Genomic DNA, 15826 nt, shown 5'->3' on the forward strand with positions numbered 1-15826 from the left:
TTACACCACCCTACCACACCTCATTCTAGTTACACCACCCTACCACACCTCATTCTAGTTACACCACCCTACCACACCTCATTCGAGTTACACCACCCTACCACACCTCATTCGAGTTACACCACCCTACCACACCTCATTCGAGTTACACCACCCTACCACACCTCATTCGAGTTACACCACCCTACCACACCTCATTCGAGTTACACCACCCTACCACACCTCATTCTAGTTACACCACCCTACCACACCTCATTCTAGTTACACCACCCTACCACACCTCATTCTAGTTACACCACCCTACCACACCTCATTCGAGTTACACCACCCTACCACACCTCATTCGAGTTACACCACCCTACCACACCTCATTCTAGTTACACCACCCTACCACACCTCATTCTAGTTACACCACCCTACCACACCTCATTCTAGTTACACCACCCCACCACACCTCATTCTAGTTACACCACCCCACCACACCTCTCATTCTAGTTACACCACCCCACCACACCTCATTCTAGTTACACCACCACACCTCATTCTAGTTACACCACCCTACCACACCTCATTCATTACACCACCCTACCACACCTCATTCGAGTTACACCACCCCACCACACCTCATTCGAGTTACACCACCCCACCACACCTCATTCGAGTTACACCACCCTACCACACCTCATTCCACCACCCTCCACACCTCATTCGAGTTACACCACCCCACCACACCTCATTCGAGTTACACCACCCCACCACACCTCATTCGAGTTACACCACCCCACCACACCTCATTCGAGTTACACCACCCCACCACACCTCATTCGAGTTACACCACCCCACCACACCTCTCATTCTAGTTACACCACCCCACCACACCTCATTCTAGTTACACCACCCCACCACACCTCTCATTCTAGTTACACCACCCCACCACACCTCTCATTCTAGTTACACCACCACACCTCTCATTCTAGTTACACCATCACACCTCATTCCACATTCTCATTCTAGTTACACCACCCCACCACACCTCTCATTCTAGTTACACCACCCCACCACACCTCTCATTAAAGTTACACCACCACACCACACCTCTCATTAAAGTTACACACACACCATGATGTCTTTATAATTCTACAGCTGTTAACAACCAAGCTGTATACAGGATGTTTGGCTGCACCACTGCCCAGTCATGTGAAATCCATAGATTTGGCCTTTATGAATTTATTTCATTTGACTGATTCCCTTCTATGAACTGTAACTCAGTAAAGTCTTTGAAATTGTTAGATAACAAAATAACATCTCTATTGGTTATGGTACACCACATTTTGGTTACTACTTTAATGTGTCCATTAATCAAATTATTAGTGCTGTTATTTCATTTCTATAAACTTGTAATATAACCCTTCCAGTCATAGGTTGCGAAAGTAATCACTCATACATTTGTCAATCAGACTGCGGGATCAGGTTTAATCGTTCTCAGTCGTTCTCTATCACCCTAGGGTTCTTCCCTAACCTCTCTGCCCCTCTACCCAGACTGGATGGTCAGGTTTAATCGTCAGTCCTTCTCTATCACCCTAGGGTTCTTCCCTAACCTCTCTGCCCCTCTAACCAGACTGGAGGATCAGGTTTAATCCTCTATCACCCTAGGGTTCTTCCCTTCACCCTAGGGTTCTTCCCTAACTCTCTGCCCCTCTACCCAGACTGGAGGATCAGGTTTATCAGTCCTTCTCTATCACCCTAGGGTTCTTCCCTAACCTCTCTGCCCCTCTACCCAGACTGGAGGATCAGGTTTAATCGTCAGTCCTTCTCTATCACCCTAGGGTTCTTCCCTAACCTCTCTGCCCCTCTACCCAGACTGGAGGATCAGGTTTAATCGTCAGTCCTTCTCTATCACCCTAGGGTTCTTCCCTAACCTCTCTGCCCCTCTACCCAGACTGGAGGATCAGGTTTAATCGTCAGTCCTTCTCTATCACCCTAGGGTTCTTCCCTAACCTCTCTGCCCCTTTACCCAGACTGGAGGATCCACTGCGCCACCAACTACACCAAGGATGGTTTCTGGCTGTACCTGACGCAGATCGCCTCCTGCTCTCCCTGGATGTTCTGGATGTTCCTCAACAGTGTGTTCCACTTCATGTGGGTGGCTGTGCTGATCATGTGCCAGCTCTACCAGGTTAGAGAGACCATTGATTGGTTGTATGTTTAACCTGCATTTAGCCAGGTGACATATGTAAAAGTAAGCCTGGTCCCAGCTAGAACGACCCATAGGACAGGAGCATATATCCTGTTAAGAATCATAATTGTCCATGGGATGCATTTACATCCTTGACCCTCATCTTGACCCTGTGTTGTGATGCCATAGATGGGTCCATTTAATTTATTTTGTACAACTATTTGTGACATTGTGTTCTACGCGTGTGCCCGCCCCTCTTCCAGATTGCTGGTCTGGGAATCACCACAAACGAGAGGATGAACGCCAGGAGATACAAGCACTTTAAAGTAACGGCCACTTCCATCGAGAGCCCCTTCAAGTGAGTACTAGCCCTCCCTTCAGGAGCCTCTACCAATCTGTGTCCTCCTACCCAGAAATACTGACCTGATCCTGGGTCAGTACAGGATAATGTTGCCTTTTAAAGTTTTTTATTCCCTCAATATTGACTGTTCCAGTTATGGTAACAATGGGTACATTCTGATGCTTACTTAAAGGGATGGTTCATCCAATCTACGGGCCCGTTTCCCAGGCACAGATGAAGCCTAGTGCAGGACTAAAAAGCATTCTCAATGGAGATCTGTTGAGTGTTTTATAGTCCAGCACGAGGCCTAATCTGTGTCTGGGGAAACGGGCCCTACATATTTGGGTGAAATTAATGTTACCTTGAGTTGTCTATGTAGGCCAGTACTGACATAATCCACGATAATCCATTGTTTACTTTTGCTACAGGCAGTAGCTAGCATGATTTAGCATCGCCCCCCAAATTCCCATTTGTTAATATTCCCCTGATATTAGCAAAGCTGCTACCTACCAAAACGTCACCTGATACACATGGTGTACTACTTGTATCAATGGATACCTAACACATGAAGAAGTAGTTATTAGGTCATGATGTCAACATTTTAATTTCTCTCCCTCTCCGTAGTCATGGGTGTGTACGGAACCTCATAGACTTCTTTGAGATCCGCTGCTGTGGCCTGATCCGGCCCAAGGCGATAGACTGGACCACACAGTACACAATCGAGTACGACCAGACGTCTGGGTCGGGCTACCAGCTGGTGTAGACGAGAAGAGAGGGAGGAGAGGTGGAGCGACAGTGTCTAGAAGAGGAGGAGGGGGTTCCCCAGGGTTCAGTATCGGAGCCAGGCTGTTCTCTGGAGCACTCCCCTCAGACCTCCTTCCTCACCCATTCAGACTGAGAAAACCAGCCAGGAACTAGCATGCTGTTACGGGACACCACCATAAGACCAACACCTACTACTAGTCTATATGAAACCACCTCCATTACTGTACCCACCACCACCTCCGAGCCCCTCCTGGGGGGGCCTTCTCCTCTGGTCGCCCCTCGTCTCTCCTGCCCATGGACGGTGCACCACTGCCAGACGCGGCAGGGAGAGAGGCAGAGGGAGGAGGAGAAAAGAGAATATAAAAAAACTAAAATAAGGAATCTTTATTTGTTTGCTGTACTAGAGTCATTATGCTGTGTTGAAGGCAGTACGGTTGACGGCAGTATCATTTTTTCCCTTTTTATTTTTTTAGATAAATTTCACACATCCATTGTTTTTTATCATCCATTTTGCCCTGCAGATTTTTTTTTGTCTTTCAGTTTTTTTATTGTTGCTCAAAACTCTATTGTTCCTTTTAGAACTGTGGTGGCTAGGGAGACTGGGGAAGGAAGGCCTTTTAAGGAAGAAATTGGTTATTAAGCAGGATTTGATAAGGGATGGTTACTATGGCATCGTCATGTACCATCGTTCAAGTCACCCTAAGGATTGCTTAGAATTGCCAAAGTTGTCAGTATGTCATAAAATGGCATTTGCAATTGTTGGGGGGGGTCTCTTTCACAAGGTATTGAAGGTGCAGATAGGAGCGACATCCTACTTATAATGTGATGCAAGCATATTTATTTTAACTCTATTTATAGATCAAATGATATAGTATCATCTTATTTTAAATGTGTTTTTTTATCAAGAAAACATCAGCTCCAAATTGTACATGGATGTCTGACATGGTGCCCTGAGACCTTCACTAGAAAAGTCGGCACACACACACTAATACAAGAGTAGTGTTAGTGAGAGATCAACTAGTCAGGGGAAGATGAGGCCATTCCATCCCAGACTGAATGGATGCTTCTGGGAGTTTACAAGAAAGGTTCATTCCAAGTGTGATTTTTTTTTTTTGTGGGGGGGGGGGGGGGGTCCTTTTGTTTGTCTGCCTATGACAATGCACTGATCACCTTTTTGTTTCTGGTCTCGCCGTTACTGAAGAAATACAGGCGTACTCCCGACAAACACTTCAATGTTTACCGATTGACGGAGCTCGGGCCCAATGAGAGAAAGGTATATAGCCCGAGACCTGCCCCTTCTTCTGGGTTCTCATCTGTTATTGCTCATTACATTTCCCGCTAGTAGTCTCTACGCAGCGGCAGCGCAAGGTCGGACTGAAATGTAAAATATGTCCATCTGTACATAAACAATCTAGTTTTCTTCGTGAGTGATTTTATTTTGTCAGTTGAAGCTGCTCCTTTTTAAACGTTGATTTCATCCAACCAAATGGAAGAGAACTCCCCGATTATAATCCAGTTATATGACTGTAGCTTTTAGTGATGTCCGGCACTGCTGTCTAAAGGCATTTTAACCCTGCAAACTACACTGCATGTGTGATGCTTGGACATTGGGCTGTCGCCATACTGTTGACCCCCCCCATCCAAGCTGCCCAGTGATAGCCATGTGTCTGTATATAGTGAATGTTCAATATTTACAAGTACTTTCTTCTGTATGTTCGCTTTTGTTTTTTAAATCCAGTGTGTATCTTCAGTGCAAGTCCTCCTTCTCGGTCTGCAGGCACCAGATATCAAGTCTGGTCCAACCTGCCGAAGTGTAATATTAATGTTCCATGCTGGTGGTTGGATTATACTGGAAGTAAAGGTTTTTTTCTATGTCATATTGCTGGGTTTGTTACACCACTGGATGTACAAGATGCAAGAGAAATAATGACAGTATTTTTTTCTAAACTGTAATCCAGGATAACAGAGGGATGAAGCAGGGGTTTAGACATCGCATCGTCCCCTTATGACGTAAGAGCGCGGGACGCACCGTTGAGGCAATCTCCATTTTCTACTTTCATCAGTTGGCAAACTGCCACCTGGAGTGGGTTGTTTGAACGCCAAGGTTGGCGATTTACCATCACCTGCAGGTATTGGGTGTTTGCCCACCAGTATAATTCATTGGTGGTGACCTGGATGGAATTATACGACCCTTCGTTAACTACAAAATGGTGAAAGTCCTCAATGGTGCTGCCGGTGCTAAAACAGGCTTTTGGGAACTAGAGTCCTGTGTGGTATTAAAAGGTATATCTTGTGTGGTCATGTCTACATCAGTGAGGGACACAGTGGATCATTTTGCAGGCTCACCTACATCTAAAAGGAGCTCAGCGGTCATCATAAACAACCTACAGGTGTAGAGCTCATCCAGGTTCTGTTTCGGTTGCAGAGAAATAATCACACGAGCCTGAGTGCCACTGTTTGTACACATGCCAATTCCTTGTCACCCATTGTCATGTCAAACATGTTTGACTTCACAATGAGGAATGGAGTTGTCAAGAGCACAAACGGATCTGGGATCAGGCTTTTCACACCGGCCCTTCCAACAAATGTCATTTTCCCCCCAGCTGCCACCATGTGAAAAGCACATGATCATCTACAGTGCCTCTCCTCCTTCAGGACATCACCGTAACCCTGCTTCAGATGTTAATATATTGGGCATGGTTCAATTTTAATGGCTTTAATAATAAAATACATTCAAATGTGAAAATACACATTTGTGTTGCTCTCCTGTGTTTTCTTCGATGGCGAAATGTGTTCTGATTATAGCTATCAAAACATGTCGGTTTTGAAGTTCAGCTCTTCCCCCATGTATCTGCAAGGAATGTTTCACACTTAAGTTGTTTTTGGTATAGCTTTTTATTTATGGTAAATCCTCCCTATTATGGCCCTCCCCCAGCCTTGAAAAAAACGTAGCATAGGCACAGCAGTTTTCAGTCAGAAATACATTGTCTTGAGGGTGATCATCATTGGGAATGCACCAGAGCGCCAGCTCCCTGGCCATAACCAAATCCTTTGGGTCCAAAGTTCTTTGCGTAACATGCTGGGGACAAAGAACACAATGAGTATGGAAATGCTGATGCATCCTAAAACATGTCACTTTACGTCAGTCAAAGGGTGATTGCAATGGAGGAAGCTGTGTGAAATACAACACTGGTGAAGAAAAGTAACCTTACAAAGCACTGTTTCCCTGTGAGCTTGCTGATCCAATGAGGCGTTAATACACCGCAGAACATAAACAGCACAAAACGAGCCTGATCAAGGCTGCGTGGGCGCTACATGAGACGCTACATTAAAAGCCAACTGATCAATCCGCCAGTTGGCTCTGGGTCCCTGAACATACTCAGGTTGTACAACGCGTTTGTTCTTCACTCATGATTACACAGCGGCTCAATGGTTTTGTGCAAATAAACTGTTGTAGGACAGTTCTTACATGATATTACAACTGAGTCAGATTCGGTGGACAAGTTGAGTGTTTGCGGGGCCTAAGATTCCCCCTTGAGCTTCAATAAAAGAACCCCTAAGTGCGCATGGGACTGCGTGCGCACGTATGTGGACAGCGCTTAATCTATTGTTTAGCCAAAACATTCCAATGCCATTTGGTGAGCATGATCTGGAAAGAGGAGCTCAAATACATGGCTGCTAATAGTATAATGTTTTTGTTTTGCAGTGATTTTATGTAACAGCTAGTTCATCTAGTTCTTGTGCCTCAGGTATAATCATGTAATCTGCCTATGGTGGGTGGGGTTGGGTTCCTCCGCTCTGGTGACAGCACCAGGGTGAAGTGTCCTCTAGGTACAGATCCACGATCAGCTTTCCCTCCCCCAATCCTAAAACTGAACCAAGATCAGCTTCTAGGGGCAACTTCACCCTACAACGGTTCTCTCACACTGGTGACCATGCAGGCCCAAGCCTGAAAGGGAATCTAGAAACCCAATGTCTCACCTTTGCAGTAGATCTCTCCATCCTTCTCTGTCTGGGTGGTAGACTCCAGGCTCTTCCCACACTTGGCACAGCGGAAGCAGTTCTTATGCCATGGCTGTCAAGATGAGATACTACTTTATTCATTACTGGGGAATAGGACCATCATATCATTGACTAGATTGTAAGAATGTATCAACTAGTGCGCATTGAGGACAGATTCTAAAGCTTTTCATTCCCCGGCAGTATACTACACAGGTACAAATCATACAGGCATTGTTCTAACATCAACACCAGATCTGATTATCAAAGGATTCTTATTGTGTTGCCATAATCCTTCACATACTGTACATTTCCTCTCATTGTGAGCCGCAGAATGCAGCATAACACCAGTTTAAAGTCAAGCTAAAATCACATCAGCCTGCCATGACGTGATGGCCTACATCTGCCTGAATCCCCCCAGCCAGTCAGTCAGCACTGCAGACTTCTACACCAGCTGCCTGGAAACCAGCCCTCCAAGTCCAGAGTTTATGAAAAAGCTTAAGCCAGAAAAATGTCATTTGTGTTATGAATTTCCTGCAGTGAATCCATCCAATTGGCCCCTTGCAATAGTAAACCCACCTGTTTTCAATCAATGGTGGTCACTACAGTTAGCTCAAAACCTTAATTCCCTGCTCTACCTACCCCCCCCCCCGCTCACCTTGCCTGCCCCCACGATCTTCTCCGCAGCGTACACCGACTCCCCACACCGACCACACTTATCCGAGCCCCCTAACTTCTGGGCAAATTTGGAGGGGTTGGGGTTGGTGGTGGGTCTGTGGCACTGGGTCCTGAAGGTGTACACAAACAAACAGCATTATAGAAGTTAGGGGAACAGATCCCCTCTGGTTCTCTGGGGAGCGCATCAGGCCCCTCTCGTCCCCAGGACCAAGAAGTCAGGCTTGGGTAGGCGCTGGGTAAACTCTGGGACCATGGAGCGCTCCCTAACGAAGGGGAACCTCCTGCCCCAAAGGCCCTGAATAGGAGGCTTTGTGCAGGGGACAGTGTGGAGAGAGAAGAGGGTCAGCAGGGCTGCCCAGGAGCCTGTGGTTCAGTTACATAATGGGGCCCTTTCATCATAACAACCACCTGATGCCAGACTGGGTAAACAGCCCTGTGTGTACAGTAGATGAGGTTACTGGCCATTACCACGGCTCTGACTGGCTAGAAGGTTACTGGCCATTACCACGGCTCTGACTGGCTGGGAGGTTACTGGCCATTACCACGGCTCTGACTGGCTGGGAGGTTACTGGCCATTACCACAGCTCTGACTGGCTAGAAGGTTACTGGCCATTACCACGGCTCTGACTGGCTAGAAGGTTACTGGCCATTACCACGGCTCTGACTGGCTAGAAGGTTACTGGCCATTACCACGGCTCTGACTGGCTAGAAGGTTACTGGCCATTACCACGGCTCTGACTAGGAGCCTATCGGGTTATTCCCAAATACAACTGTGTAGAAAGAGTGTCATGCTGCAATATGAGTCTGGGCCCATATAGTTTATTTTGACATGTATATGCACTCTAGTCTAATGTATCCTAGGCTGAACTCTGGAGGTTTACACAGTATTCCTCAGATGATCAGGGAATCATTTGGATAACTGATGAGCAACTATATGTCAGTGTAAATGCACATCAGCACCAATGCATTAATAATAAATGAACAATCGCATCAGGTCTAATCCGACGGCTGGGTTTCCCTTTAGTCATTTAGCAGATGCTCTTAGCCAGAGCCACTTACAAGAGCAATTAGGGATAAGTGCCTTGCTCAAGGGCACATTTACCTAGTCGGCTCGGGTATTCAAACCAGCAACCTTTCGGTTCCTGGCCCAGTGCTCTTAACCACTAGGCTTTTGCTGCCCACATAATCTGTGATAGAATACAATTCCATTTCATTAACTTGATTTACCATACAACCACACAGTAACCAATAAACAGAAGAGAGGAATATGGTGTAGGGCGAAGTTGCCCCTAGATGCTGATCTTGGGTCAGTTTTGCATTTCCCCCACTAATGGTTAGGATTGGGGGAGGGGAAGCTGATCCTAGATCTGTACCAAGGGGAAACTCCACCCCCAGAGCTGTGTATATACTCCACACGTACTCCTCTGGTTTGATCCCCAGTCTCTCTCCACGGTCCATGCTGAGTGTCCCAGCTCCCTGACCGTAGCCGTAGCCCTTGGGGCCGTACTTCTTTCCATAGCAGGACTTGCAGTAGATCTCAGTGTCGTGGATGGCCACATTGTTGCTGTCTAAACCCTTTCTGCAGACCACTGGATAGGAAGGGGAAAGAAAGCTGTCTGAATGACACACTGCATTGCAACTGGAGGGATACTGAATTGTCACAAGTTTCCCTAAAAAGGTCTTAATTCCTCAATGGTGGATTTAGTTTCTAAGTGGGATATTATCCCTCTCCCCCCCCCCTCCTTCCTGGAATGAGAGAGCACCACAGTGTGACATCACAGCAGCAAGATCAGTGACCTGTTGCCACAAGAAAATGCAACCAGTTAAGAACACCATTGTAAATACAACCCATATTTGTTTATTTTGCCTTTTGTATTTTGTGTAAATAGTTCTAGTTACAACACTGTACATATGACATTCATATGGAACTTTGAGTAATGTTTACTTTGATTATTTCACTTTGGTTTAGTAATGTAAACATATGTTTCTCATCCCAATAAAGCCCATTGAATTGAAATAAGACGGAGTGAGACAGAGAGCATTCTTTCAGTGTGTGCATCAGGTGCAATCTGAAACAACACAGTGATTTTGTCCCCACTACCATCCCCCTCAGGCCGGGGTCAAGGTTATAAAAGCATACAGGTGAAATAGTATGGGGGCTTCCGGGTTGAGTATGTAGGTGTAAGGTGGTTCCACACACATTTACCTGAAACTACAATTCACATTTAACTCCAGATTAAAGTATTTTCATTTACAATATTTAAGACAGTTTATTTTTTATTTTATTTAACTAGGCAAGTCAGTTAAGAACAAATTCTTATTTTCAATGACGGCCTAGGAACAGTGGGTTAACTGCCTGTTATATCTCACAACTTAATCTTCCTGTACAAGCAAGATCAATGTATAACTACCTCTGTATAATTACCATTTGATAAATGGCATCTAAATAGCATGGCTTCATTTACTATGATAAGGTGTTCAACAGAGCAAAACTGGAGGTAGGTGCATTATTTAGGCATATATAGTACACTACCCTATGAGTCCTGGTCAGAAGTAATGCACTATGTAGGGAATAGGGTGCCATTTGGGACCCACATATTGGTTCCCACTGCTCATTAACTCATCTATAGGTCTGCCTGTCTCTAAACAAAGCCAGTTTTGTAAGGAACCCACAAAAATAGTTAATTTGTGGAACATATTGTTTTTGTGCTTGCTTTGATGGCAGAGTGCTAATCCACAGCATGTGCTCTGTGTGTTCACTTCAGTCAAGGTCCCCAAAACATCTTCACTGAGGAGGTACAGACAATCTCATACGGCTAGAAGGACCATGTCCACTTACTATTTACTGAGCTATGGGATGAGAAACACAATGCATTGTGCATGATACACTGCATAGATTGGTGAACTTCAGTTTGACCCCTATCATAACTTCCTCAAAGTATAGTTCCTTTCTCATGGTTCCCATTCATATTAAAGTGAACAGAAAAGACCATTCAAGATGGAGGTTGACTATCCGTGGGTTCACATGCGTTGGATGTCATAAGGTGAATTCACCAATTTGTAAGTCGCTCTGGATAAGAGCGTCTGCCAAATGACTTAAATGTCAATGTTCAGACACACCCTCAAGTTCCCTCAAATTCTGATCTGGACCTCGATCCAGTTCCATTACTTTTGTTTATTATTCCCTCTAATCAAGGACTGATTTAGACCTGGGAAAGCTGGGCTGTGTTCACACAGGCATTCCAATTCAATTTTTTTTTTTACCAATCAGATCAGCCCGGAAAAATAACTGATGTGAAAAGATCTGATTGGTCAAAAGATCAATTAGTGGAAAAAACATCAGAATTGAGCTGCCTGTGTAAACGCTGCCCAGGTGGGCGCAATTCATTGTCAGGTAGAACAGAGAAGCAGCAGTAGTCTGGACCTTGTAGGGTCAGATTTTAATACCCCTGCTCTAGTCTAACCCCTACACTTGTAGATCTGATCTGAAATGATTGGGATAGGTTTAAGTGATAAGGTGAACCTTCCACCTGGCTTATCAGGAAGAAAGGTAGAACGACAACCATATTTCTGTGGCTCCTTACACCTGTTCAATCCTTTCAGAGCTCCACAATTGTCTGGGGCTTGTTTCTTGACATGGACAAAGTGGACTAACAGGGCCACCACGTTCAGTAGCCAAACATTGTCGAATATTTCAGATAGAACGTTCCAAAATGTTTCGTCCTACTGAACGCACGCCACTTAGGCTGATCCAACACTGAGGAGAGAAAATGAGGTTGCACTCACTGCACAGGAAGCAGCATTTGTGGAAGCTCTTCCCATCACACTGCACCTCCTCGGCATGGTACACCGTCCCCTGGCATGCACCACACTTGTTACCTCCTCCCCAGTTTGGCATGTTTGTGCTATTGGAGAAAAGAATGTGCAGAGGGGAGGAGAGACATGTTGTGAGACTTAAAATAAGTACTCTGGGTGAGGTTTCCCCTAGATACAGATCTAGGATCAGTTTCCCCTCCCACAATCCTAACCTTAACCATTAGTGGGGGAAATTGACCCAAGATCACAGTCTAGGAGGAACTTCAGCCTACTCTGAAAGGAGAAACACAGAGGAAGTTACGGGTTAGTCCTTCCTGTCCTGTTTGACACAAAACATCAGTGAAACACCTTCCTGGACCAATGAGATACAGGCACAAGACAACAACCCCTCCTGTGCTCAGGAAGTCCAAACAGAACAACAGGTGACTGAGTGGAAGTGAGGACAAAACAATAAGGCAGCTGAACACATTATGGATGTTTCATAGGTTCCACAACACCTCAGAACAATGTTTTTCTACGAGTTAGAAAATATTCATTTAAATGGCTTGTACAAAACAAGTGTGACCTCTAAACACTGATGTGGTGGCCACATAGAATCTACATGACAAACTGATGCAGATAGTCACATGTCATCATTTTATAGACCAGCCATCCGTACACTGGTATTTGATTAGAGACACAAAAACATAATTTAAGATGTTACACTTCCATCTGCATTCCATGACAAGCAGGGGGTCCACAAACAACCAGAACGTCCACTCTATTGCTATGTAGTGCACTACTTTTGATATGGGCCCTGGTCAAAAGAAGTGCACTACATAGTGAATAGGATGCCTTTTGGGACATAACCATGATGTCACCATCAAGAAAATAAAGTGTGCTCTTACTTTTTCATGAAGGAAACCACAGAGCAGTGCCGTCATTGATCAAGCACGAGGACGGCTACTTTGTGGAGTTCCCACCCTCCTTCCCAACGTTATTACAGACTGCGTGACATGCCCAAACACCAGAGAGAATCAAACGTTCTCTCAGGGGGAATAATGGCTGATCTTTCAAAAGAGTTTCAATGCCCTGCATCCAATATTTAAAATCAGTCTTGTGGTATGTGCATGAATAGGTTATTGGGAGTTTCTTTATACTTCTTTATGAGACGTGGGAGAGCAGATTTGGGGTGTGGTTTAACCAACTGAAAAAAAGAGCAATGAAGCCTATTCAGTCAAAAGTTATTGAATAGGTATAACTGACATGTATGTGGAATCACATACAACCATATATATACAGGATATTTGCAGAGGACAGTACGGTGGTGGGCCTGATCACCGACGACGATGAGACGGCTTACAGCAGGGTTCCCAAACTGGTGGCCTGCGGGACGATTTTATTCGCCCCCCCAAGAAAATTAATACCCTAAATAAATACATTATTATTTATTTTTTAAATCAATAGTTGGACATAAGTCGAAAAACAACAGTAAATCAACTCCAAGTGATTTTAATGTAGAACATCTGTTCCAAAGTAATTCCACACATAGATATATGATATGTGATCGTAAACAAATGTAAGCAAGGTTTGAAATAATGGTTTAGTCAAATGTTATCCATTTGGGCTTCTTGCGGTCAATTTCCTGTCTACAAATTATTTGTAATTATGTTCCGCCTCCCTGACTATCTGCTCCCCAAAAAAAATTGAACCGCGACTGAATTTAGTTGATGATCCCTGGCCTACAGGGAGAAGGTCTGTGACCTGGCAGTGTGGTCCCAGGACAACAACCTCTCCCCCAATGTCAGCAAGACAAAGGAGCTGATCGTGGACTACAGGACATGGAGGGCCGAGCACGCCCCCATCCACAGGGCTGTAGTGGAGCAGGTCGTGAGCTTGAAGTTCCTGGGTGTCCACAGCACAACACACCTCTTCCCCCCTGGAGGCTGAAAAGATTCGGCATGGGCCCTCAGATACTCAAAAAGTTAAACAGATGCACCATTAAGAGCATCTTGATTGGCTGAATCACCGCTCGGTAGGGCAACGGCTTAGCAGCCGACTGCTAGGCGCTACAGAGGGTAGTTCGTACGAGCCGCCTGCCACCCAGGACCTCTACACCAGGCGGTGTCAGTGGAAGGCCATACAGATTGTCCATCCACCCGTCATAGAATGTTCTATTTTCTACCGCACAGCAAGCGGTACCAATGCACCAATTCTGGAACCAACTCGACACTGAACAGCTTCTACCCCCACGCCATAAAACGGCCAAATAGTTAGTTAACTAATACCTACCCGGACTAGCAGCATTGACCCTTTTTGCACCAACGAGTTTTACTAATCACATACGCTGCTGTTACTGTTTATTACCTATCCTATTGCCGATAGTCACTTTATCCCTACCTGTGTACATATCTACCTCAAACCCCTGCACATCTACTCCGTACTGCGTGTAACGCTATATCGCCAAGTTATCGTTACTCATTGTGGCTTTATTCCTTATTATTTAGTTATTTCTCTTTTTTCTCTCTCTGCATTGTTGGGAAGGCCCGTAAGTAAGCATTTCACTGTTCGTCTATACATGTTGTTTACGAAGCATGTGGCACATACCATTTGTATTTCTGTTGATAAACCTCATCAGATGTTGCCTAACCCAAGAACCTAGACAGACAGTACAGGAAACTGCTACAGTATAGATAACTCACCAGGCTAAACGGGTGTGCCAATTTATTTGTAAAAGTTTAATCAACGGTCCAACTGAGATATGAACCAAACCACTTGCCTGAGCCAAGACTATAGTAAAAGTCTATGCAACAAACTAGTTATTTCACCTGAGCGACTTGTCGTCGACCCAATCTATCTGGAGAATCCAACTGTTTCACGTAAATAAACTCTCCTCGTGCCACCAATATGGATTCAGCTCTGCTGCATAGAAACAAAATGTACCGACCTGTATTTGTTGTGGGAGAATCCTTCAATTTGATCCCAGCGTTTCGACGTCGTGTCCTTTGCGGACTCACCAAACGACTCTGTTCACGGTTGTTTTAGAGAGGGGAGTGGTTTAGCCAGGCAGTGGAGGAGAGTTGTCCTGTTTTACTCATTTATTGCCTTTAACCCAACATGTCGGAAATATAGCATGAAAGAATACCTGTGATTAGACCTGTCTGAGTTAAGCCAGATATCTGTTTTAATTGGAATGCATGCAGGAAACCATAAGGGTCAGAGGTGGTGTGTTGCATAGTGTCCCAGTAATAGCCTGCAGAAATTACAGCTCTGAAGTATACCACGGGTATGAAAAAACATGCATTTTTACTGCAATAATTATGTTGCTAACCAGTTTATAATAGCAATAAGGCACCTCGAGGGTTTTTGGTTTATCCTGGCAGTCAGCGTTGTCCTTAAGAACAGCCCTTAGGGTCTTATTGCTATTATACACTGGTTAGCAACGTAATTATTGCAGTAAAAATGAATGTTTTGTCATACCCGTGGTATACGGCCTGTAAAGCAGAATACATACAAGCCATCACACCGAGACCAGCATGCATTACCTTAACTCTCTCACATAAAAAACACCATATTCAGTGACAAAGCCTCATCAGTTTCATTTGGAAATGGTGTCCTATGATTGGTTGAAAATGTCATCCAATAGAATTGTAAATCACATGAGTAGATCATGCATTGTAAAGATGTGACCACCTGCATAGACCTGTGCATAATATATGTATCTGCATTAAACCACTACACTGTTGTGTACTGTAGCTGAGTTGGAGTGAAAACGGTCAGAAACCTACATGTGGATCTATGGTGGCAAGGCTGAATGTCAGAATGTTAGAATCCACTGATGTTCAAATATCAGGTTTCCCACATCATAATGGAAGCTTCGTCATGGAAACAGAAAAGTGACAGGCACAGAGGCATCTCACAGGGGAGTATGCTCTTCAGATAAGGAGGATCCTACAGACAGCCTAGATAGAAAAACACATGCTTAAGAGGCAGCCCTTTGAAAAGGATACCAGTCTGCACACACTCACAGGCAGACAGTCCCTCCCTCTCTGCACCCACAACAAGGCTATAAC

General features: G+C 44.9%; 2 protein-coding genes across 5 annotated transcripts in view; one reads left to right on the forward strand and one right to left on the reverse strand.

Moving 5' to 3' along the window:
- zdhhc17 (zinc finger DHHC-type palmitoyltransferase 17) overlaps positions 1-6031 on the forward strand; it is a 53319-nt gene extending 47288 nt beyond the window's left edge. For both annotated transcript variants that reach the window (XM_064939332.1, XM_064939334.1), the window contains 3 exons: positions 2019-2176; positions 2440-2534; positions 3141-6031. In XM_064939332.1, the coding sequence (XP_064795404.1) occupies positions 2019-2176; positions 2440-2534; positions 3141-3279 (392 nt within the window). In that variant the 3' untranslated portion in view covers positions 3280-6031. The remainder of the gene's footprint in view (positions 1-2018; positions 2177-2439; positions 2535-3140) is intronic.
- Positions 6032-6157: 126 nt separating this feature from the next.
- csrp2 (cysteine and glycine-rich protein 2) lies at positions 6158-14859 on the reverse strand. 3 transcript variants are annotated; one of them, XM_064939335.1, is made up of 6 exons: positions 14701-14828; positions 11745-11863; positions 9379-9547; positions 7939-8068; positions 7263-7356; positions 6158-6360 (listed from the first exon to the last, which is right to left on the reverse strand). In XM_064939335.1, the coding sequence occupies exons 2-6, from the start codon at positions 11854-11856 to the stop codon at positions 6284-6286; spliced, it is 582 nt and encodes a 193-aa protein (XP_064795407.1). In that variant the 5' UTR covers positions 11857-11863; positions 14701-14828; the 3' UTR covers positions 6158-6283. The 3 variants fall into 3 exon arrangements, with proteins under 3 accessions (XP_064795407.1, XP_064795408.1, XP_064795409.1); XM_064939336.1 differs by lacking the exon at positions 14701-14828 and adding an exon at positions 14582-14673; XM_064939337.1 differs by lacking the exon at positions 7939-8068 and having other exon boundaries at positions 14701-14859.
- Positions 14860-15826: the final 967 nt, after the last annotated feature.

Source organism: Oncorhynchus masou, chromosome 27, assembly GCF_036934945.1.
Source record: "Oncorhynchus masou masou isolate Uvic2021 chromosome 27, UVic_Omas_1.1, whole genome shotgun sequence".
Lineage (NCBI taxonomy): Eukaryota > Metazoa > Chordata > Actinopteri > Salmoniformes > Salmonidae > Oncorhynchus > Oncorhynchus masou.